This window comes from Manduca sexta, chromosome 2 (assembly GCF_014839805.1).
Source record: "Manduca sexta isolate Smith_Timp_Sample1 chromosome 2, JHU_Msex_v1.0, whole genome shotgun sequence".
In the NCBI taxonomy this organism is placed as follows: Eukaryota; Metazoa; Arthropoda; class Insecta; order Lepidoptera; family Sphingidae; genus Manduca; species Manduca sexta.
Window position 1 is genome coordinate 2,566,725 of NC_051116.1, and position 24,421 is coordinate 2,591,145.

General features: G+C 34.6%; 2 protein-coding genes across 2 annotated transcripts; both read left to right on the forward strand.

The window, feature by feature from the left end:
- The first annotated feature begins 8,327 nt into the window (after positions 1-8,327).
- On the forward strand, positions 8,328-14,041 carry LOC115454392 (protein FAM98A-like). The gene is made up of 7 exons (XM_037438236.1): positions 8,328-8,572; positions 9,847-10,079; positions 10,614-10,750; positions 11,524-11,659; positions 12,116-12,270; positions 12,883-13,083; positions 13,922-14,041. Exons 1-7 carry the CDS (start codon positions 8,535-8,537, stop codon positions 14,024-14,026), a joined length of 1,005 nt encoding a protein of 334 aa, XP_037294133.1. The 5' UTR covers positions 8,328-8,534; the 3' UTR covers positions 14,027-14,041.
- Positions 14,042-14,658: 617 nt separating this feature from the next.
- LOC119189151 (TATA-binding protein-associated factor 2N-like) lies at positions 14,659-20,457 on the forward strand. Its single transcript, XM_037438119.1, has 3 exons — positions 14,659-14,838; positions 18,243-18,547; positions 18,831-20,457. The coding sequence occupies exons 1-3, from the start codon at positions 14,711-14,713 to the stop codon at positions 18,965-18,967; spliced, it is 570 nt and encodes a 189-aa protein (XP_037294016.1). The 5' UTR covers positions 14,659-14,710; the 3' UTR covers positions 18,968-20,457.
- Positions 20,458-24,421: the final 3,964 nt, after the last annotated feature.

Below are 24,421 nucleotides of genomic sequence, written 5' to 3' on the forward strand. Positions count from 1 at the left end.
ATACTAAGACAGAAGTATTACAGTTTTTAATTCGTCGCAGCATAGCCACTACACTGGCAATGATGATAGTGTAGTCGAAATGTAATCGTAAATCAACTACACGATAAGACAATCCAAATAATATATCCACCTGACTTACTGGAGGTGAACTGACTCGTCATCCTCCACAAACAGTCACAAATTTGATCTCGAAAGAAAAGCATCCAATTATCGCTATGTGTATTCCAATCCATGATGTGTTATGGACGAACATCCCAATCCCCAAATGAGGATATTGCCATTTAGCGAGTTATTCTCCATTGGTTCTTGCTATCTATTCAAATATAAAATAAGTATATCTAGTTCCCACTAGCCAGCATACGAGCGAAGTCACGTGATGCGCTTATCTCAACGTACGAACACGACAAACCGGTCCACGATGAAACGTAGTTATTTCTTAGAATCATCTTATTCTCGCATCTACGCGAGTCGGCTGTATATTTCAAGTACCCTTGCCACCATATTTGCGTATATATTTCGAATAATAAATAGAAAATAGCTGCCAGATATGTAAGATAGTATCGAGTTCCTTAATTCTTGGACCTTAAAACCGTAGTCAATTTATTACACCATCTTAAAACTCTGTTCTTTTAGTTTTCTAAAAAAGAAATGAATAGATGGATCTATATTTTTTATAATTACCTACTCATAGTTTTTTATGCTATCTTTGCGACCTCCAAACTGAAGCTCTGAACAAAGAGAGGTGTTATAGCTAATCGCCATACAAACATGAGATTATGAGTCCTATGCCGTTATCTAAAGGAATTTTAAAGGCCCCCGAGTTTAAAACAAGTGTAGCAATTAAGGTAAAAAATGGCTGAGATATTTGGAAGTCGGAAAAAAGGTTTAACCATTTTCTTCAGTAATAACTTTATCTTTCTTTTTGTTGTAATGTTTCATAGTATCTAGCATATAGGTTTAGAGGAGAATTTTCAATATGGTATCATAGGGCAATTACGTCTTCGTTTGTACCATTTTGAAGTCGATTTCGTTGAGTTTTTGTAAAATGTTTTGAAAGCAATTAGACCCTCAGGACAGATCAAATGCTTCTTCATTGGTCATTTGTTTTCGAAACGAAATATTCAATTTTAAAGAAAGGCTGCAACATTAACTTTTTGATGCAGCTAAACAAAATAAGTCGCTTGCTTCACAGACAGCAATACCACTTAGAATTGTGCATTAAAGACAAATTACAATTTACAAAGCTCTTGATGACTGAACTGAAACAGATTTGTTTCGTGAAATTAAAATTACACTGTCTAAAACATCAAACTATTACAAATGGATTTGTAAAACTGCTTAGCGACAGGAACAAACAAAGCGGTGATACCTTGAACTCGAACGAGGGAAGTTTTACACCTGACGTGGGAAAATATTTAATAAACAATATAAATAAAACAAGTGGACTTGCTAACCGGGTTTGAGTGAAAGTGCGCTGGCAATGCGAGGACCGCCTTTGGCTAGCTGTTTAAATCTTACAATGAGATACGAGATAACTGCATACTTAACTCGACATAAATCGTTCACATGTTTAACTTTGGTAAACTATTGTAGTGTATCAATGCTTATATTAGTAAATAAATATTATTCCATCAAACTACCACATTATTAACATTAAATTTGTGAAGTAAAATGCACATAATACGGAATTTAGGAGGAGCAAGGAACAGACAATAAGGCAAGGAAGTCCATGTAGAATTCTAGAAAGTAGGAGCCTAACTCCGAAAATCCAAACATTATTAATTATGTGTGGTGTAAAAATATGGATTTATAAATAGTATCACATTATTGTAAACATGTAATATGACGTCACTGTCCTTTTTTGACTCATCACAATTGCGTAGTTTTTTAACACTCTATACATGACGAATGCTGCATTTATTATTATTTGAAATTAAGTCATTCTTCACGTCTTCTTTCTACATAGACGTTTTTTTAATTCATTCCACAGGGATCCGCTAGACCAGAGACCATGCTGCCAAGTTATAAGTAAAAATTTACATAGATTATCATCCAGAAGAAGAAGTTATGAAACTATTTTTTTTATTTATTCGTTAAAGAACCCGCTAAGATCAAAGAGCATGCAGCCATATTATAATTTGTATACTTCATTACGTTTATTTATTATTCTAAGTAGGTATGTACTTTATAACAAAAAGTAAACATAAAAGATTTTCTCTCCGATGTTTTAAGCAATTCGTATACTTCATTACCTTTATTTATTATTCTAAGTAGGTAAGTAAGTACTTTATAACAAAAAATAAACATAAAAGATTTTCTCTCCGATCTTTTAAGCAATTTATTGTAAGCAAACAATTGCTTAAACTTTTTATATCACAAATCTTCCCAGACGTTCCAATTTATTACGCTGCTATCTTGCTCAACTTTAATCCATTAGCCGTTTATCTAGCCACACCCTTCAGTAGTTTAAGAAGAACCGATAATAGGTATATCGACCTAAGCCAACACCACCACTAGTATTATAGTTTTTTTGGCCATTGCAAAATGACCTTACTGTACCTGATGGTAAAATAGGGTCCAGATTTGGCGTCGATTATAAGTGAGTCCTACCCTCGCCAGTCAATATAATTATGCAGGCGTATTTGCACCATACCACAAAATACTTTAAAGTTTTGGGTGTCTACAAGTTTTGGTAGAAGTTTGTTGGAAGAAGGACAAATAAGATAGATAATAACGTCGGACAATATAGAAAAGTTTTACGCTCCTATAGAATAGAAATTCTTTTAATTAGTTAAAATATATTACGAAAGAATAAGAATAAACCTATTACATTCTTGACTACAGTAATTGAAATATTTTTGTTATGTGGATTTATAAAATTTTTACTCCCAGCCTTATAGGCATTTTGTACTCTAGCTTGAAGGAAATTGTAAATCTACATTTCCTATAGAGCACATAGTAATAGATGTAATGACGAGCGTGGTTCAGACTTCGGAGCCAAGCTCTTTGATTCAAAGAGCAGGTCGTTTCTACTGGTCTCTGGTCTTGGTTCTAGTTTTACTGCTAGACGAGGCGCTTGCTCGTGTCTTCTTTTCGCTTCATGATAGATTGCTGAACAGTTCATAAACTATACTTATAGTCTAACGCACATCTTTTTGCTTCGTAATAAATTAGGATGATCAGTTCCTACGCCATTCTTATGGTCTAAAGCATTGATTACCAAAGTGGTGCAGATGACCACAAGACTCCACGGGAGACTCGACGGGGTTCAACGTTGGCGTGACCAAAAAAAGGGGGTTCGCAATTCTTAAGCGGGGATCCACGAAAATGTATTTGGTTTGATATTAAAGAACTAGAATGTTGGCTTGACTTCGCCTATCAATGTAGGCAGATAATATTTTAAGAAGCTCAGCGACTGTTGTATTAAAACCTTGCATAATCTGGGGAATATAGCAGAAATGTAACTGTAGGCGGTCCGGAACCTGCGAAATCTTGAAAGCGGTCTATGAGAAAATAAAGTTACGGTACCTCTGGTCTAATGTATAAATGGTTTTTACCTCCAAAGAATATTTGACTGAATAACCGTTCATATTCAAGTTTATGCGCGTAATTTATGTCTGATTACATACTCTGGTGCAATTGAAGTGTTTACACGTTTTGTTAATATTTATTGTACTGGTACAATGTTAAGTTTTTACACCCGTCACGGAACTGTTATGATTCAATTATAAATGCTTCATAAATATTTACCTGCAAAATAGCAGCAACTCGAAGCTAGCCGTTAGGTATTCAAGCTTGTTGACTTCTAAGACAGTATTGCGCATTATCATTCGAAAAGAATCTAGTAAATGATGATTTTAATTGCGATGTATTAACGTCATTACATTTGTGCACACAGGTCGTTCATTATAGATATAAATATTTCTTTAATATTCAAAGATATAAACCGAGAGGACAACATAACAGGAAAATCATAAAACGAGTCTTGAATCTTGATTTTTTTATATCAGAATAGACGCTATGGAGTAGGAAAATGTTAAAGCAAAGGTAATACACTCGAAGGCGTTCTTATTTATAAAAACTCGGAAAGTGAAACCTTAGCGTAGATTTGAAACAGGTTTATAATAACAATAATTGTAATTAGACAGATAATAAAGTAAATAGTAAATAAATTTTACGTTTTAAAAGATGTTTAGATATTGGAATAAAATCTATTTTAAGCGGTCCATAAGTCATTTGGTTGTGTGTCTAGGCCTTAGAGAGTTGGTTTGGCTGTACGTAACTTACCTTTGCGCGATTTGGCCAAAGTTTCTCTAAATAATATGCGGCTGCCACCAATAACAGTGCAGCCAAGAAAGCACCGATAGCCGCACCAGCAACACTCCCAGCACCATAACAAGCCGTCTCTTGACCAAAAACACACGGCACAAGAACGGTCACAAAAAACAATAATTTCAAATAAACACCCATTTTTTAAAAAATACTTTTTTATTCCATCACTAATTTATGGCACTTGGAACGAACGTAGGTCACATATCACATTCCTAAAATTTGTTTTCAAATCCGGAATGCGTTAGTTTGAAAGTAAAATGGCGCGAAATGCGAGAGGCGTGCGCCGTGGTGGCGTGCGCGGTGGACTGTGGTGCGGTTCGGCGCGACGTTCGCGCTGCGTCGGTGAAAAGGCTGTGATTGTGGGACAGAGAACGTTCGACGTGTGTGAAAACGTGTTTGGACAACACGCTGCTGTCCGTTGAACGTTCACAACTGTTTTTGATAAATATTGTCTGTTCTTTTTTCAAATGTGACAGTTTGCTCACCTATCGACTTGTGTTTTCATTCATGCAGTCTGTGAGAAGTCGGTTTTAAGATTTTCAACTAAGATCTGAAAGTCTAAGAGGCTTTCAGGCATATTTGTGTCTAATTCCCCATAGGTATTGAAAATAAATCCAGGCGGATTAATACCATGTAGTTTCTTGGTAACAATCCTCGCATCAGATCTCAAGGAATTTATTGTCTATTGTTTCCCTACCCTTTGAAATCTTCGTTATTATCCTCTTTATCTTCCAGAGGCATCAAATTTATATTATTTGAAGATCTTCAGTATATCATCAGCAGGGTTTACCTCAGTAAATGCAGTATAAAAATACTGTTAGTGCTTATGGAGTATTTTTGCCTTACCAAAAATATGTATAGAAAAGGCTACAGAAATATAAATGGAATGTGAAGAAAAAATGATTTAATAAGATTAAAGAATGTGGAGGTGGATACGCTGCGCTTACGCACACTCATCTGTGCTGCGCAAGAGCAGGTAGTAAGCAGTACGCACACAAACCACTCCTGTACACTATAAATGTGTAAAACAATTTGTTGATAACAATCAAAAACACGTAAACATGTTATTCTAACAAGAATGTCACGACGACTTATTATCACTTGGCTTTATGAAAGTTTGATGGCACAGAATAACAATCCCCCCCCCCCCCAACCTCTTCCTTTCCAGGTAGATTGTTGTTTCAAAGAACACAACACGCATTTATCCCCGAAGAGGTATGCAGAGGCGCAACCAGGGCACCCACTTTTTAAGTGTGTTTCGTCCCATGATGCGATAAAGGGAACCTATCGAACCCAGAACCTCAGAGCGCTGGCCTACCGCACAACCAGTACAACTACGCCACCAAGGCATACAGGCAGTCAGATTGTGGTTATAGTAGATAATAGTGTGATTATATTGGTTCCATTTAATGTCAGAAATACCTACTTGAAATTTCGCTCTATAAATAATATATTTATACGAGACAATTAAATTAACATTTATCTTTGGCATGACGGCATCTTGCCTATTCCTTTAGTTATAGAGGATTGAAGAAGTTTATTTCACACACCTGATAAACCTCCCTAAGCATTTCGATTGTATGTGAAGTCAGCTAGTGTGGACTAGTTAGTAGTTCAGTACTATATACCTATTACCTATACCCTCTCAGTAGTGATAGTACCCTTTTCTTATAATGATCGGATAGCGACCACTATTAGGTGTTAAAACTCGCTGCCGGACGCCCCCGGACGCCCTACAAATTAGGACAAAACCGAGGAATTCCGAACGAATGGCAGCTCCATCTATTCCAAACATCGAGATCCGTTGGGTACTTTTGACTTCATCGCGTTCAGCCAGGCAGACAGATGCAGCGGGAGACTTTGTTTTATAATATATTTTTGAATTTTTAAGAGGAACAATTCCAATTGTTGTGTTACTTTAATCATTTACGCAGCGCTGGAACGGAAATGGAAGCTCTCAAAAATAATAAATTTTACCTGTTTTTGCATCATTTTTTATTGAAGCTCTGTTCCTATTGGTTATAGCTTGATGTTATAATATAGCCTTCTTCGATAAATGGGTCATTCAACACTAAAAGTTTTTTTTATTTCGAACCAGTAGTTTTCAGAGATGCGTTCAAGGGATTCGTTCGAGGGTCAAACTTAAATCTAACCTACGTATTTTTAAAAGTACCCACCATTTATATCAGGTCATCTCCTACATAAATAAAACTAAGTACTGTTGTGCTATTTTATGTTTTTACGCCTGTATAAAACTGAGTTTATATACAACCAGTCGTCACCTTGAAACATAGTAAACAACATGGCGGCGACTGACACGAATCATAACAAAGTAATTATACTTATACAGCATCTTGGTTACCGTTTTTATACCAACATAAAAGGAGGTTTTCAATTCGTGTATTTATATATTTAGTACTTATAAGTAGGTACATCATTGCTCTTGACTAACACTCTAATTAAAGTAATTAACATCTTGTGTACACCCCTTCCCCAAAATAAGGACACTTTTTGTGCGCTCTGACTACACACGGAATCTACCCTCATGCATAGGGTGACACGTCCCAGGGCAAGGCACACACTGCAGTGTATATAACTCTTGGTTGCATCACATATTAAGGAATAACAAGACCCACAATCATTTCCCTTTCTTTTCTCTTCGCCCATCCTAGACTGTTTCCATCTCTACCCCATTTCCTTCCCCACTCTTCATTGAAACCATTCGCAGGGCTTTCCTCGGTCACAATCACAATAGATTCCGCGACAAAATGCCGTGTGTAGTGTAAACGCTATTCTGACAACTATGATTAGCAAAAATTAAACGCGAGTTGTAATGAACTTTCATTTTATGATGTAATAGAATAGATATTATGGAATTTTTTTTATCAGTAGTCATCATTGGCGGAAGTCACAGATTTAATTTTTGGCCTCCTTTACCGTCTGCATTGAATTTTATGACAAACTGTTTTTTTTTTCCAGTCCGTGTTAGAGTATAGACACGAAGATTTACATCTATGTAAGTATATTTTAGAGATTTTAAGAGAAATTTCGCTTTACAACTATAACGGACGGCAAGTGACATTGCGGGGCAGTAAAAGAAACGGCAGTCAGCTATCATAAAGATTTATTAAGTAATTTTACATCAATGGATTCCGGTATGACAGTAAAAACATTAATATTCTTATTACCAAACGCGTCTTTACTAGACTAACTTAAACAGTTTTGTGTGCATTTTAAAAACTTCGCTGCAATATAACTTATATTGCGGCGGAATAAGTTTATGGTTGTGTGACATCATTTTACGTACATTTGAAATTTAACATGAGTGTACATACATGCCTTACCTATGCACAAGCAAGTTATAAAGTTTGTGGCAAGTGCTCAAAACACAGCAAAAGTTAATGTAGCGACATCTGGTATAACATTGTGACAAAATTTAACATAAATGTTCTGTAACAGCGACATCTTTTGGCACACTAAGAAATAGACGATGTTAATTACTTTTGACAATTTTATTTTCGTAAAGGCGTAGTAATAAATGTTTTCATAAATTGTGTGAATCGACTAAAACACCATCGATATATAATATACAAAATTGCAAATAAAAATATCTAATTGTCGTATAATATATGAAATTCCATTCTCTTCTGTTTTAAACGGAAAGGTGTAAGACCGCTTATTCATTTTTTTTTCAAGTGGATTAGCATCTATCTTTAATACTTACTTTAATGACAAATTTTAAAGAGCACATTTCGATCAAATTTCTTTATTCAATAACTTTGAACATAATATAAATGATAAAGTTTTAAGTAAGTGTCAACAATAATTTTAATACAATATAAAAACAAATGAATGTTAAAAAAACAAAAGTCTTAATATGAATTTGCCCCTTAGTATTGTGCGGCCTGTCATCAACGTTAAAAATAAACGTCATCATCATCATACCTGTCATCAACGTTAATAAATAAACGTTAAAAATACATAGGTTTCTTTGGGATGTTTTCTCATGAGCAAAAATACGAAAAATTGTAATAATCGACTATCTCGATTGACTACAATTATTAAGATTTCATATGCACGTCACTATTTCCGGCACCTGCCACTAGCCAACAAGAAGCGGAATAGTTTCTGTAATAAATAGCCGGCTGCTATTTTTTACAAATAAGAATTTAATTTATATATGTAAATCTCAATAAGAAAACATGGAAAACGATATATTAGACTCTCTTAATGATATGGGGTAAGTAATTTAACTGAAAATATGTTTTATGAGGTTATCTTTAAGACGATCTTGATATTTTTACGTATTTTTTCGAGAATTTCGTCGTTTTTGTATGTAGTTTGTAGATAGTATAATTAACTTTTGTGAAATAATTTGATTAATATATACCACATTTTTTCATATTTTTTGAAGTTCTATCATTCGATTCCCTAGACATCTCGTAATACATAATATATACATATATATATTTACGACGTTGTTACCGAAGTATTTTTTTTAATATACTTATTCTATTTTCTAAGATTTTAATATAATTTGCTAATCTTATTAGCATTAATATTGTCATTATGCTATACACTAGCTATATATGTAAGTATATACAACATTATTTCACAATATTTTTATTGATAACGAAATTAATTTTAATTACATTTTTATATTAATCGTAAATGTTCTCTGTAAAATTTTTAAGGTGATGATGTCATCATTGCAATCTGGATTGCTTTATTCTTGTCATAATTACTTAGATAATGTATATTGTACATAATAATTAAATATTTACAATAAGAAATAAATCTTAGCTTTTTGTTACTAAATTATAATGAATTAATGTTACATCTTTAAAATATGTCTCCTAATTTCAATTACTCAATCAGAATATGTTTCCCTATTTCAATTACTTAATCATGAATTTAGGGATTACCCAATATGTGATGATAATGATTTCCTGTTTGGGAATTTTATTATTAAAATATTTTTGATACATCTCATTGTGATAGTATAAAATGGAATGTAAGTATGATTATCTAATTAAAATACAACTTTTATACATTATTATTATACTTTATTACATACAATTAAAAATTGTTGCTCATTTTACAAGAGATAACTGTTTCTTCATAGTTTATCCAGTCTCATAATCATAATTAAAAGTTAGTAATTACTTTGTTTGATAAAGTTTAGCAATACAAATTCAGCCTAGCAATGATTGCAATCAAATAATAATTATTAAACATATCAATGGTTGAAAGGCTAATTGACCTAAGCAATTTTTGTGGCTATAAGTTTCATACATATTTAAAATCAGCACTTTTTTCTATGCCTTTTCAACCTAGTTGAAAATTTTCGAATATAAATGTTGCTTAAGTAAATCAACCGTCAATATTTTCTTTCTAGTAACTTTGAAAAAAAAGGTTTCACTAATTAAGGAATACTATTTTTTTTCAATATCTCATTTCCCATAAACTACTATGTAAATGTAACTTTTAAAATATTTATTTCTATCTTACTAGCTATGAAGGCCCACTATCAGATGAGGTGGCTTTCTCGAAAGCCTTGGAAGGCGGACCCAAGAGTCTGGAGTACACCAAGCTGGTGCACATTCTGGCGGATGAGCTGAAGAAGCTCTGCAACCTTGAGGAGTCTGTCAGTATGATGAACGATCCAGATGAGTCAAGCTCTTTCTTATTAGAGCTTAGTTCTTTCTTGAAGGAGTTGGGATGTCCATATAAGAAACTTGTTACTGGTAATATATAGTTTTTAATTTTATGGACATAATGAAGTCTTTTGTTAGTGGAAGAACTGAGTAGATTAGTAAAAGCTGTGTTCCAGCAAATGGCATGCTAACCATATTTTTAGATGCCTTCTATTCAAAATTTGTAATACATATAGAAAAAAATTACTAAGTTTTATTTATTTATTTATTTAAATTTCTAAAATCTAAAATATTATGTTACTACTTTGACCGTTCCATAATTGAACAATGAAAACTCATTAAGATTGTTGTTACCTTTCATCTCCTCTTAAATGTACACATAATTTTAATTTACAACCAACATTATTAGATTAACAATTTAATAAGGAATATTAGGTAGTCTAAAATTAGCAAAAAATATTTTATAACTTAATCTGTAAATTTTTGCATAATCCCTCCCGTAACTTGTGTATGTATGTAATGAATGCTCAAGATCATTTGTGATATACGTGTGATTTTACTTTAAAAGAAATGCTCATACTGTGGCTTGCCTCTATACCTGTTATGTCTTGATCCTTAATCTAGGTCACATGTCATCCCGTCTCCAATCCAAGGAGGACCGTCTGCTCCTCCTGGACTACTTGGTTTCTGAACTCATGGCGGCTCGGATGGTGAATGTTGACTGCCCGAAAGAGAAACAGGGTGGCATGGAGATTGTTGTTGTGAGTATGCATTGGATTAGGTCTTGGCTGGTGGTAGAATACTTATATTAACTTGGATAGTGGTCATAGTAATCAAGGTGTAAAACCAGTCATATTTGTTAACACAAACACTACAATATTTATATTAGGATAGTAGCCATAGTAAAGAAGGTGCACACAAATGTATTATATTTGGTTTGAACAAGTGGGCATTATATTAATTGACAAGAGACAATCATGTCTTGTCAGTTCTCGTCAACTCCAACTAGATTTTAGTCTATGTACCATGAGGTGGCCGCATTTTATTTTATACCCTTTAGGCTTCGTTGTCATAGCTTGACCAAGTAAATAATATACCTACTGTGGAGCACAACTTTTTTTTATCTTTATTTAAGGAGCTTGGTCGTTATTTCACGACTATGTTGCTCCATATGTCCGCTTTTACCCGTGCCTAGTCACTTTTCGTTTTAGTTACATTGTCAGTATAAGGAATAAGTTCTATATTTTACTACAATATACCGAGGTTATTGGGGTTTGGTGGGGCGGAAAAGTTCTGGAGTGGCGACCACGAACCGGAAGACGCAGCGTAGGCAGGCCCCCCACGAGATGGACCGACGACCTGGTGTGGGTCGCCGGAGTCCGATGGATGAGGGGGACCAGAACCAGTCCATATGGCGCCTAATGGGGGAGGCCTATGTCCAGCAGTTGACGATTCCCGGCTGAAATGGTGATAACCGAGGTTTTTTATTTTCCTGGTCAGGCTCTACAATCATAATTTTCAATATTCTTTCCAGCATGAGTCTCCAACAGCGAAAGATCTGAAGGACATCTTGATTGCCTTGAAGTTCAACAAGCCCCCGCCAAACATTACAGCAGAGATGCTGTTTTCTAAACTCGAAGCTAAGCTAAAGGATACTATACAGAAAGAGGGTATGGTATTCATTTGTGATAGTTTAATATTGAGTAATATTGTGTTTTGGTATGATAAAGGTGTGATGTATTTTAAAAAATATTTATAATTGTGGAGAGAATTAAAATGAGTTATAATTCTTCTTACTTAACACTTGGCGAAAAGTGGGTGCCCTGGTTGCGCTTCTGAATACCCTTTTGGGGATAAATGCGTGATGTGTGTTATTTAGTTGGATCAAATACTATAATACTATTGTCTTTTATAACATTATTGTCTTTATATTATTATGTTTTTGAATGTTACGTGAAATTGATTTAAATTATAATGTAATTTACTTTTCGATTTTATGCTTTGTGACAAAATAATACAACAAAGTATGCCTTACAGTATCACATGTATAAATATATTATTTATGACCACTTATTTTATAAAATTTATGTATTAAAAAAAATAAATTTTAACCAATTTTTATTTAGGTGATCAATTAGTGGGGAAGCCGTTGTATAATAAGGCACTAACGGACAAAGACTGGAAGGAACTGGAAACCACCTTCACAGATCTGTTTGAAGAGTACAGGCTTCGGAGAGAGACGTTGATCACTAGGTTGGAATGCACTATACAGAGTTTTGAGGTGAGTTTTGTTTGAGAGGTATGTCAAAATATTTTTATAATTAAAATGAATTGGTCAAAAGCAGAATCATACCCAAAATGAATTTATGTGAGAGGAAATCAATTATTACTCATGAATATTGAATAATAAATCAGGGCATTCAAACTGACTTTAGTATGGTCAATATTGACAGCTTGTGGTTATGTACGGAGTGGCGCTCATGATATAAGAAATCGAGTCTAAGTGTAAACCTGAATGTGAATAAAAAATATTAGTCAAATAAGTAAAATCATTTGTTGTTCAAGTGAATAAATAGGTTATAACAGTGACGTTTTGGTTGCCATTTTAATTCAGATTTAGAACAGTTTATATGGACGTTCGTGTCTATAGAATATACGTCAATGCATTTTAGGGTTTCGTTATCTAGGTACTATTTACTATCAAACCCATTTAATTGGAAAGTTAATAAATGAAAAAACCGGCCAAGTGCGAGTCGGACTCGCGCACTGGGTTCCGTACAAACCTGTAGCTATATATCTAAAAAATCACCCATTAAGACAATCGAGTCATAGTTATTGTATTTTTATATGGAAGTTTATGACTACAGAATATATATCAATAATCTCATTCCAGTGGTCCGAGCGTCTCAAAGCTCGCAAAGACGCGATACAGTCAACCTACCGGCCCAAACGAGAACAACTCAAAGTCAAGCCAGACGTGAAGCTATCAGACTTCTTGGCAGCGCGTACGAGCCTCTTGCAAGTAGAGAAGACCTCCAGCGCCACAGTCAGGAAGAACACACAGAGTGATGTCAACAAAGTTATTATCGGACAGGTGGGTTTGTTTCAAGTTTAAATACTGGTATAAAAACGATTAGTACAAAAATGTGAGTAATTGGATGTGGAACGGACTGCCGAGACGAATGTCTGCAGGTTCAAATCCCAAGGACACAGCTCTGAATTTTCTAGTTATGTGTTTATTCTTTGTGAATTATCGCTTGCTTCAACAGTAAAGGAAATTAATATGAGGAAACCTGCATACCTAAGAAGTTTTGTATACGAATTTTGAGGGTGTTTGAAGTCTACCAATCCACACACTAGTCCATGCTAAGGTCTTATCCCTCTCAGAATTAGAGGAGGACTGTGCCTAGCAGTGGGGCAGTATATAATACAGGGCTGATATTACATATATAATATTAAAATAGCTTTGGTGTTGTGGTTGTAATTTTTATTTGAATTTCTTACAAAAATGTAAGTTGTCGATTACTTCCAATATCATGTGTTGCCGCTGTATTGGCAAAAAAACTGACCATTATAAATAAAACAAATTCGTTACCAATGGCTCTAGAATGTAGAAGACACGGGACACGAAAGACGATATCGTATTATTTTGATGATTGTGATTGGTTGAGAGACCAATGCTTATATCACGTGATGTCCGTCGACCAATCACAGTCACACGGGCTCACGATTCGTTTCGTTGTGGCACCTTCTCAAAGTGCTAGCTTTATCTTAAAGATGGTTGTCCTATAAATACCACTTGTTTACAATATCATCATCATCAGCCGCAGGATGTCCATTGCTGAACATAGGCCTTCCCCAAAGCTTACCAGATCGACCTATTGTCTTGAATACAACAAAAAAATCTATTTTGTTTTATATTTCATACCTAGGTACCGGACCGAGGTGGACGTCCCAACGAACAGCAGCCACCCCCACCAGAGATGCCCTCGTGGCAGCAACGAGGACCTTCGAGTCAGGTAAGGCTTCATTTGTAAAATCTTACAATTAGATTTTATTTATATTACGGCGATGTGACCATATGCACCTGATGGTAAGTGGAGTGATGTACAGAAAGATGTGGTTTGATGATGATCCCTCGCCAGTCGACGGAATTTTGCCGGCCTGTTCGAAATTGGGTATATACAGGCTGATCACAAAAAGCGAAATACATATCACATGTTTTAGAACTGTCAATGTTTGTACTTTTCCTGAGGCAAAATGCGTTTGGTCTCTACCCCAAATACACACTCATGCATTGGAGGATATTTGTCAGTGTACTTTGTGGTAGCATTCGTACATTGTACCTTAAACTTAAGATGATACACCAGCTCCTTTTTTCGAGACTTTCCCGTTCTCACATCCGCCACTGCAAATCCTATAAGACAAGATAATGAGTGGCACGCATTTTATGACATCTAACGATGAAGTTCGACGACTCTGCAAGCATTAATTAGTCTCATCCCGCAACGAAATTAATCAAATAGAAAGATAGGGAGGAGTTGTGAATTGATTACTCCTGGTACTATGCCGGTCAAAAAAAAAATTATACCGGGCGGTGGCGGGGGGGGCCGAGGCGGTGGGGGTCGCGGGAGGGGCGAGGTGGGAGGCGGCGGTGGCAGGGGACGCGATAGCAGCAGGGGAGGTGACAGCGGCAGGGGAGGGGATGGCGGCAGGGGAGGATGGAGCGGCGAAGGTCGCAGGGAAGGAGAGCAGGGAGCGGCGGGGGCAGGGGAGAGGGTGGCAGGGGAGGCGGCAGGGGAGGCCGCGTGCAAGGCGGCTACAGCCAGGGAGCTGGCGATCAGGGCAGGTGAGACGACGCATGTAGTGTGTATTCACAAACGTTACTTAGCTAAGAACGGCGCTATGCTAGTATGCAATGAGACTTTCAGTGCTTAAGGCATGAAATCCTTCGTAGTGCGTAGGCATAAGAGATACTACACTTCAGTTGGCTGCCAGATATACAAAGCTATAAGATGTCAAAGAGAACTACGAAATTTTTAAGTCTATGTGTTTTTGCACATGTTGCGTCACTCTAGTATTGTTTGTGAATACGGGTGATAATGTCTTACTAATAAACGTGTACGTTTGTAATAGATATTCAGTGTTTTATCTCGCTCTGTTAAATGAAATACCGTCAGAGGAAGCGAGACAAAACATTCCATAAATATTGCAGACACAGCGGTTATAGTGACGCTTTTAATATTTATTGTAGTTAGTTTTTATATAAATGATATACAGGATGTTGCAGAAAGGAGGTATACAATTTATAATAATAAAGGTTTACTAGTGAAGAGATATATCTAAAACATTTGATAGAAAACAAATAAAACCTGATTGTTCAGGAACTCATCTTTACGCGAATGTTAGACATTAAAATTAAACCATTTTTCGGATTTTATCGCGTTTTTAATATTGAGAAAACTAAAAAATAAAATCCGAAAAATAGTTTAAATTTAATGATCAGGAACTGTTTTTTTTTGTGAGTAACAATATATTTGAAATATTAAATTACCTTTTTTCTGCATCATCCTTTAAAATAACATTGTTTCACATATTTATTGTTATTTTGAAAGAAATCATGTATAATTTTATGCGTATGAAAAAAATATCTACATTAATTTGTTTTATTTTTTTTCTTCCTCACCTTATTTACACGTACCTGTAGCAGATTGTTTATATTTATGTATATTTCTTAACTAATATGTATTTCCACTCCTTATCCTATATTCATAATATAATAATATTGATGGGTTAAAAATATTTTAGTGAGGGTATCTGTGACATCTTTTGCTATAAAAACGTGCCGCACCGGTCGGCTGGTTAGTAAAATATTTCTGGAAGTATTTTTGTAGTCAGTGACTCCTATTTTTATTTTAACCGAAATCGATTCAGTAATTTAATTTTATAGTTTGACAATCATCGATAGAAAATTAATCACGCACATTCGCCTTCGGATTCGCCCGCGTAAATAGAATTTCTCTGTACAAAAGTCTCTAAAATACTATAGAGATCCAGCGCTTTCTATTCAATGAATCTGATTAAAGAAATTCATTGTTTCTCACGGGAGCACCTTACCGGGATAAAAAGTAATGTGTTAATTCTGAAAAGTGTATATCCTTGTACCAAATTTCCTGAAAATCCGTTCAGCTGTTCCTGCGTTTACTTCTAACAAACATTCAATCATACAAAAAATGTCACAAACGCGTATTTATATTATATGCGGTGCCAGTAAGTCTGGACAAAAATAATATAAAAAAAGTATTGATGTATGGAAGTTTATTTTTGATCTATGGAAGTTTAATGCGAAGTAGTCTCATGAGAATCCGTCTGAGTAAGTATCACCGGAATGTTTAATAGGGTAGTTTCCAATATTTGATTCTGTTCATTATTTTGTATCTAACAGAAAATAATATGAAAAAGAAATTCTACTGTGAAAACAACATTATAATTGTTTAAAAATAAAGCAATATTTGATATATTGTGAGCAAAAGTGGGGTTATCGCGCTGTCCTTTTCTCACTCACGCAGCGTTACGGCCGGTGGCACTGGGTGACGTCACATTTCACTATTACTGTAAATTGACAGCTTTCCTTTCCACTAAATTTCAAAGCATTATAACTTATGTATTATTGCTTAGATTTTAAAAATATTTTTTCCGATAGATTTTGAATGAAATACATTTTTGACAAATTATTGATGATTTTGATAATTTAATGTATTTAATAGAAAGTCGTGAACTAATTTATTCTATCGCTAAGAACCAGTGATATCTCAAAACTGACGTGTAAAACGGAGTGGTTGTATGTTAAAGTATATTCGATTATGATGGACAGTCGTGGATATGTTGTATCAAAAATGACAGGATAATAGTATGAAGAGTTAGTAAACATAAAAAAGCATGCTTATATAGTAAAAAAGAATTAAAAATAAGTAATTTGATCAGTTACCGTTATGACCTCAATTTGTGCCTCACAAAACTGCTTTGTCCCTTTTAATGAATCACTCCTAGCCGAATTTCATGAGCGACAGCTAATGCTAACGGATATGATCCAAGTACGAAATATTATAGTGTACAAGTGTGTACGTAATATGTACTCTCTGTTCCTTCACTCTCATAGTCTGGTGAGATGGCAATCCGACATGACCGGAGAGAGATCAGGCGCAGGACCAACGGCTTTACGCGAATTAAACTATTTTATTTATCCCACTATTAATAATTTGAGTTGTATCTTCATGCCACGTAATAAAAATCCTACTAATATAAATGCGAAAGTTTGTGAGGGTCGATGTATGAATGTTGGTTCCTCTTTCGAGAAAAACTACTGAATTGATTTGGATGAAACTTAACAGTAATATTGGTTATACATCGGAATAACACATAGGCTACAATTTATAATGACTGTGTAAGTTATTCCTAATATAACTATACATACCAAGTAAGTCGGAAAGAAAATTGCTATCTTGGCGTACCATTGGAGTTAGACAAAGATGATGTACCGTAGGATTGTTTGTCTTAAATAGTTCTAAATAAAAGTCCGCGACAGCATATATCTACCTTTTGTGTGGAAGCCGCTATGACTAAAATAGTGAGTCATATATATGACTAAATTGGATTTGGAATTTATCGAACTCTTATCAAAATAAATACATTTATCATTTTAAGTATTTAATGTAGATAAACTTTGTCTTTTTTTGGAATCTATAAATATTATAAAACAAACTTCCCCTTTTTGTCTGTGTGTTATCGATTTTCTCAAAAGTTACTGAACGGAGTTTTATGTAGTTTTGTATGGAGATAGTTAACCCTAAGATTATAGGCTAGTTTCTATCCAGGAAAAATATATAACGGGACTTTTATCTTGGACGACTCCTTCACACGGGCGAAGCCACGGGCAAAAGCTAGTATTATATAATATTAACCGGCAAGACAACGTCAAAATCAAATCAATACAATTTATTTTGCATAAAACATGGTAATTAACGTAGGTAACAATTATGATGTTAAACATCTTACATGTGTAACATGTTTCACCGTTTCAACCGTATGCAAAAAAAATATATACTTACTTATAATTAGAGAACGTAGTTACGCAAATTAACTATTATTAATAATAAAAAAATCGGCAATGATACCTTACTAAAATGTTTTATCCAACTAACCCAAGGAGTCTAAATTGTATAGTTGCATACTCCGACACAAGTACAATTCCAGGTCCCAAACAAGTCCGGCACCATACAACCCCAACCAAAGGAACTACCAGACCTACGAAGTGCCTCCGGGCGGCTACGATGCGAATCGTAGCGGATATGACCCGAATCGTAGCGGTTATGACGCGAATCGTAGCGGCTACGAGCAAAATCGTGGCTACGAATCGAATCGTAATAGCTACGATCAGAATCGAAGTGGCTACGATCCGAATCGGGGCTACGAGCAGAATCGAGGTAGCTACGGCGGCCACCAGGGCGGGTACAAGAGCTATGATAGCATGGGAGGCTACAACCAAGGGTACAGTCAAGGTTGGTTTAATTTGAAGCTTGATGTTATAAGTATGTTTTATAGCTTCTACCGTTAGCCAGTGATATCCCTAATATCAAGTTGTTGTTAGATTTATCATAACCAATTTTTTTTTGTTTTACTGGCAACATTCTCTCTTTGATTCGGCACGGCTAATCATTAAGTATTTCACCCTATAAAACCAACAATTGTAACAACAGATATTATTAACGTTTTTTTTTTAAATAAAAAGCCTAGTCATTAATCAAAAAATATTTATCATGCTTCATCTGTTACTTTTTTCAGGCGGTAGCGGCGGTGGTGGTGGCTCTGGCGGTTACAATAAGAACTACCAAGGCGGCTATCAACAGCAAGGCGGCTACCAGAACGAACACGACGACCGCGACCGGCGCGGGCGCAGCGGGTACAGAGGGAGGCGTTGATGCGATGCAGTATGGAGGAAGCGTAGAAAGTGCTACCATGGTTGCAACTCATCCCCGTAACAGAGTAAGCTTGTTTTTATCAGTGTTGTGACAATCTGGGTACAAGTTGAGAGGTATATGTCGATTATTCGACTTTCGGTTTCATATTTTGATAAATTACAACTACCAAAAAACATCTGAATGTTTTGGACTAAATATGGTTACAGTCTAACCCACAATTCACTGTAAGTTTAAGATATACAGCATTATAACTCAGTGTGCTTCAAAAAATAAAATATCACTAACCTGCAATCAAATTAATGTAAGTTCCTTTAACGGATTTTGCAAATAGATTATTTTTTTATCCAGAAATATGGTTGCAAGACATCCTTTGGTCACCCAATACCATTTATTAAATAAGAATGTTTCCAGATTGTCCCTACAATGAAATATAGACCTGCTTATTATGTATCAATAATTGTAAGTTAATATCCCTGTAATATTTGCAGTTATATGTGGCATAACAGAAAAAACATAGAAAACTAATAGAGATATATTTAGATGGTGATAATAATGTATTTTAAAACGCATAGATATAGATGTTTATATACGTCCATATTATTTATTTCCCAAAAAAATGTTTTACATAACAAGGTTTTGTTTCCCTGGCACCCAAACTAGGTTAACCTGTATTTTGGGTGACAGTGTTCCTCCACAAGTAAACTATAATTTGGCAAGGCCAGCATGGTTGCCTAGGGTCTAAAATCTTAGTAGTAGAGGAGACCCGTGCCCAACTGTGGGACAGTATAAATACAGGACTGATATGACTACTATGACTGCATTCCAATTTTATTTTCTGATTATGGTAAAGTTTCGATTCAGGTTAAGGAAAGTTTGTGAGTTTTTAATAAACATGCCAGTAATCTCTGGATTGTAGTTTATGATATACTACCCCTACTGGCGTATCTTGCAGGCATAAGTTACATCTCTGTCTACCCCTTCGAATTTACATGCGTTTAGCTTTCGTATAGCTTCTGAGCCCAGATTGGAATTTGTGCCTAACGGGGATAATTTGGCTCGCCACCTATTCCATCATGAGTTGCAATATAAATGGAAGAGGGTGTACTGTTCTCTACATATCCCTTCGAACTACCCGTGATGATGATGTAAAACATATATGTATATATGTGGGCGTATATAAACAATTATATCAGCAAAGTCGAACAATATAATACGCTGAATTATAAAATAATATAAAGATGATTATTTCATGTTTTAATGCAAACTCACGGTTCAGCCCCTTTAAGATATCCCAAAAGCACGGCTTTTAAGTCGATCGTTTAATAGGGCACCGGCCTATGTTTGATTTTGTTCATTATTCTGTATGTAATGGTTACATATAGAATAATGAACAAAATCAATCAATGAACAAAATCATTTTATCACGAAAAAGAAGCACTCCTGCGAAAATTGCATAAAAATTGGTTAAAAAATTAGCTAGTAATTCATATTTCAAACATTGTAACGTGCAGAAGTGGGCGCGTTGTGGGGATATCGCTTCATCTCTTTCTTTCGCACGTGTTGCAATTCCCGATGACGTCAAATGTGGGTATTTTGTCTCTTTTCTGTTTCTTGCTAATTACCCCTTCCACCGACATTCAAAGACTTATAACTTGTTGATTTTTTATCGGATTTTAATAATTCCTTTTGTGTTATAATGTATATAACGTAAATATTTGATAATAGTAAAGAACAAAAATGAGTCCGGTACCCTATTTTAATTGTGATTGGTCGAGAGACCAATGCGTCAGTCATGTGTTAGTCCCTAAACCGATCACAATAAAACCACATAGAGTCGTGTTTTTTTGCTGGATTAGAAAGACAATTTAGTAACGAACATTTTGGTACTTCAAAATTTTCAAAACTATCTAAAATTGATTTTTTAATACGACTAGTCATAAATCTTTGCATATTCCCATAACTCATGCGCTATAAATGTATGGAATGAATGCTCAAGGCCCCTTGATTGGGAAGGGCTTTATGGAAAGGCTATCCGGTACTATTCAGATGACCACTTGCAAAAGCCATGCGAGCAACAAGTTGGAAATAACTGGCCTAGGACCTTGGGAGGCCTATGTCCAGTGGACTGCAACGGGCTTATGGTAATAATGATGATGATCCTTGGAAAACCGAACTATAATTCAGCGTCTTGTATAAACAGTATATTGTATTTATATGTGATAAAATTGCACTGGCTCATTGTCAATATGTATTTTAATATAGCTATAAGAATAGTATAATATTTATTATAATACAAAACTCCGAGAACAATAGTTTATATTGCAATTAACAATACTTAATATTGTGAGGTATATTCTATAATTTAACTACTGGACACAATAAGTGTTTAAGGATTTACAATTACTGGTTCGGTCAAGTCGTAGTGAATCAAAGAAAAGATAGGAATCGAGGGGTTTATTGAAAAAAGCAGTAAAACATTTTATTACTAAGTAAATATATTATGTAATTGTTTATCAAAAACAACCATGGTTATGATAACTGGCAATAATAATATGGTAGCTTTCAAGAAAAATAATGATAAATAATTCTACGTTTTCTCCATAATTAGCTTTAATTATGTATAACCGACTGAAATATAACAAAATTAAATATCTGATGTGAGACGAGTCTCAGTGTTTACTTTTATTTTTATGTTAAATAAGTTCGGCCATATTCTTAAAATGATAGAAAAATAATTACCTTGCAACACTGATGTGTTTTTTTTATGTGTTCACGGTATTGCGTTCTATTTTGTTTATTGGTAATTAAAAGAGTTTAAATAAACAGATTTTTCTCCTTTGAAATATCTTATTTACTGCCTTACTAACATAAGATATTATTATTATAATGCTGGAGCTACACTAACCTTATTATAAAGGCATTTAATACTCCAAACCCAAAACTAGAGTCTAGAGCCAACGAGTCGTGTCACAAAAAACTAGCGGCAAATTCAAAAGAATCTACGGTTTGTAACCCCGTGAAGATTAAAAAGCTGAGTTTATCTTACAGTGATGTTTTTATTAAAAAAGTATTTTTTATTTTAACGATTTTTAATAAAAACATTAGTCCTTAATGTTTACCCCCGGTTATAAGGTATATTTTTTTGATTTTGCCGCCATACTTTCTGTGTCACGATTCGTTAGCCAGACTCTTAATATGGAATGTAAGAGGAACTATAGATCAAGTAGTCTAGGAATTCGGGCCCTATTACTTTCTCTAATCGCTGACAGTGTGCGCGAACAGCATGAGTGCACTCACACTACGATGGATAGCGTCGAAGCTGAGGCTCGGATCAGTCCTCTTGTAATGAAATCATTTATTTTTTGAACCCGTAAAATGTTATACATTATTTATATTCCGTCAATATTAACTCTACCACCAGTTCGGAAAGCCGTTCTCACTAGAGAAGAACGGGCAAGAAACTCTGGTGTTGCTATTTTCAAAATCAGTTTAAGATATTGACTACAGTACAATACAATAATACTCTTAGGACTTACAGCAACAATTCAGCAATATTAATATTAAAAATTACTATATATGTAAGCTATACTAAAATAGTTTTAACGTTTTTCCTATTATTAATAAATAATTGATTACATAACTGAGTTTTATTGCGTCGATACTAGCGCCAGTGGTGAGTATTTGGAACTAATTGAATGAAAAAATATCATTAACCTTTGGAAACCCACTGCTGAGTATAGGCCTTCCCTAAAGATCTCCAAACTAAATTGTCAAAAGCGGCCTACGTGCAACGTGTTTCTGAGACCTTCATCAAGTCGTCTGTCCAGCAAGTGGACGTATAACACAGCGGTCAGGTACATGGTCTTCTCTAGAAAAAAAAACAATGAATTCAATGCTGTACTTCGCTGATGGTTTGAGAAAAAAGTAAAGAATCATTTATTATTTTGAAATTACACTAACTACATCATTGCTAGCAAAAAAAAATATGAATCTATAATTCCTACACATTTATACTTGTCGCGGCTTCGCCCGTGTGAAAGACCTTTTTGAGTATATGCCGCTATTTACTTTTCTATAATAAAAGGTGAAAAAGCAATTTATAATATGCTGGCAAAAGCAGCCTAAATATTATACCGATTTTTAGCGTTATGCTTACAACGCCATCTATTTAAAAAAGTGATAACTAAATTCAATAATTTCTAACAGGAATTATGTTAAAATCCAAGACGCGGTCATAGTTATGATAAATTTTATTCAAATTCGTTTAGCAGTTTTTGAGATTACTTATTTCTATCAAATATCCAAACACCCATATCTTTACACTTTCCCTAACATGCCCACTTACATTTTATAATAGGAACTTATAAGTTCTGATTTGTAGAGAGTAGGGCCGGAAAAAAGTAAGATTTATTTTTCTGAGTAGTTTTCGTACGAATATACTTTGATGTTATTTTTTTTATATGGCTACAATTTTTTTTTGTTACAAATTTGATAGCTCATCCAATAAAAAATATTATATTAAACCTATTCCCAATACTAACATTTCTTAGCGTAAGCATTTATAATATCTTTTTTTAAATGAACATGATAGACAGAGATAATACATTACGCATAACTACAAATATCTGGACCGCTGTACCATCGAAACGTCAGGCTGACGTCAAATAAATTTGTTGGTTATTTTAGTCATTTGTGTATTAGTGAAATAATTTAAACAAGCAAGTTTATAATGACTGCAACAATAGATCAGAAAGCGTACTTACAAAAATATCTCAGCGGCCCATCGGGTGATAAAAAGAAAAAGAAAAAAAAAGCCTGTGAAAGGCAAAGGGTGAGTAATAGTGTTCTTTGTTTTTGTCACTTATAAATTACTAAAACATAAATATTCAGCGTATTTACCTGTCTATCTAATATCGGAGTTGTAATTTATACAAGTAACAAAATACTTTGGATACGTATTCCATTTTTTTTAAAATGATTTGTTTAACTTCGTTTTTGTACGTCCATTTTGGGATTGAGTGTGTATCAATTGTGTATTTAAACTACGATGGAGTAATACCCATATTTAATTAAACGTATAAACAATTAAAGTATATATAATAAATAATTTTATCTAAATTAACCTTTAGCTGAAAAATATAATTTGGTATTTGCTCAAGTGAAGTCTGTATTTGACTTTGGTTTTACTTTGCTATCGCATTTCAATTGTTACTGCGGCTATATTGTCGCTGGGGCTACCACAATTCTAGCATCACCTAAATGTATTTTATGAAAATTACATATTATACCTATGGCTTGCAGCCTGTGATATCTAAAGCAAAAGTAAAATGCAATTAGCTGCCGTCCCCTACAAACAATAAATGTAAAAAGAGTAAGAATGTCAATAATCATACCAAACATTAAAAGTTACTATATAAAAATTTTAAAGCGTTGATAGCCTAGTTGGTTGCGGAC

Coding starts and splice junctions, on each gene's coding strand:
- LOC115454392 (XM_037438236.1), top strand. CDS start 8,535: ATGGAAAACGATATATTAGACTCTCTTAATGATATGGG. Junction 10,751..11,523: donor GTGGCATGGAGATTGTTGTT/GTGAGTATGCAT, acceptor TATTCTTTCCAG/CATGAGTCTCCAACAGCGAA. Junction 12,271..12,882: donor GCACTATACAGAGTTTTGAG/GTGAGTTTTGTT, acceptor ATCTCATTCCAG/TGGTCCGAGCGTCTCAAAGC.
- LOC119189151 (XM_037438119.1), top strand. CDS start 14,711: ATGGAGCGGCGAAGGTCGCAGGGAAGGAGAGCAGGGAGCGGCGGGGGC. Junction 14,839..18,242: donor GGAGCTGGCGATCAGGGCAG/GTGAGACGACGC, acceptor GTACAATTCCAG/GTCCCAAACAAGTCCGGCAC. Junction 18,548..18,830: donor CAACCAAGGGTACAGTCAAG/GTTGGTTTAATT, acceptor TACTTTTTTCAG/GCGGTAGCGGCGGTGGTGGT.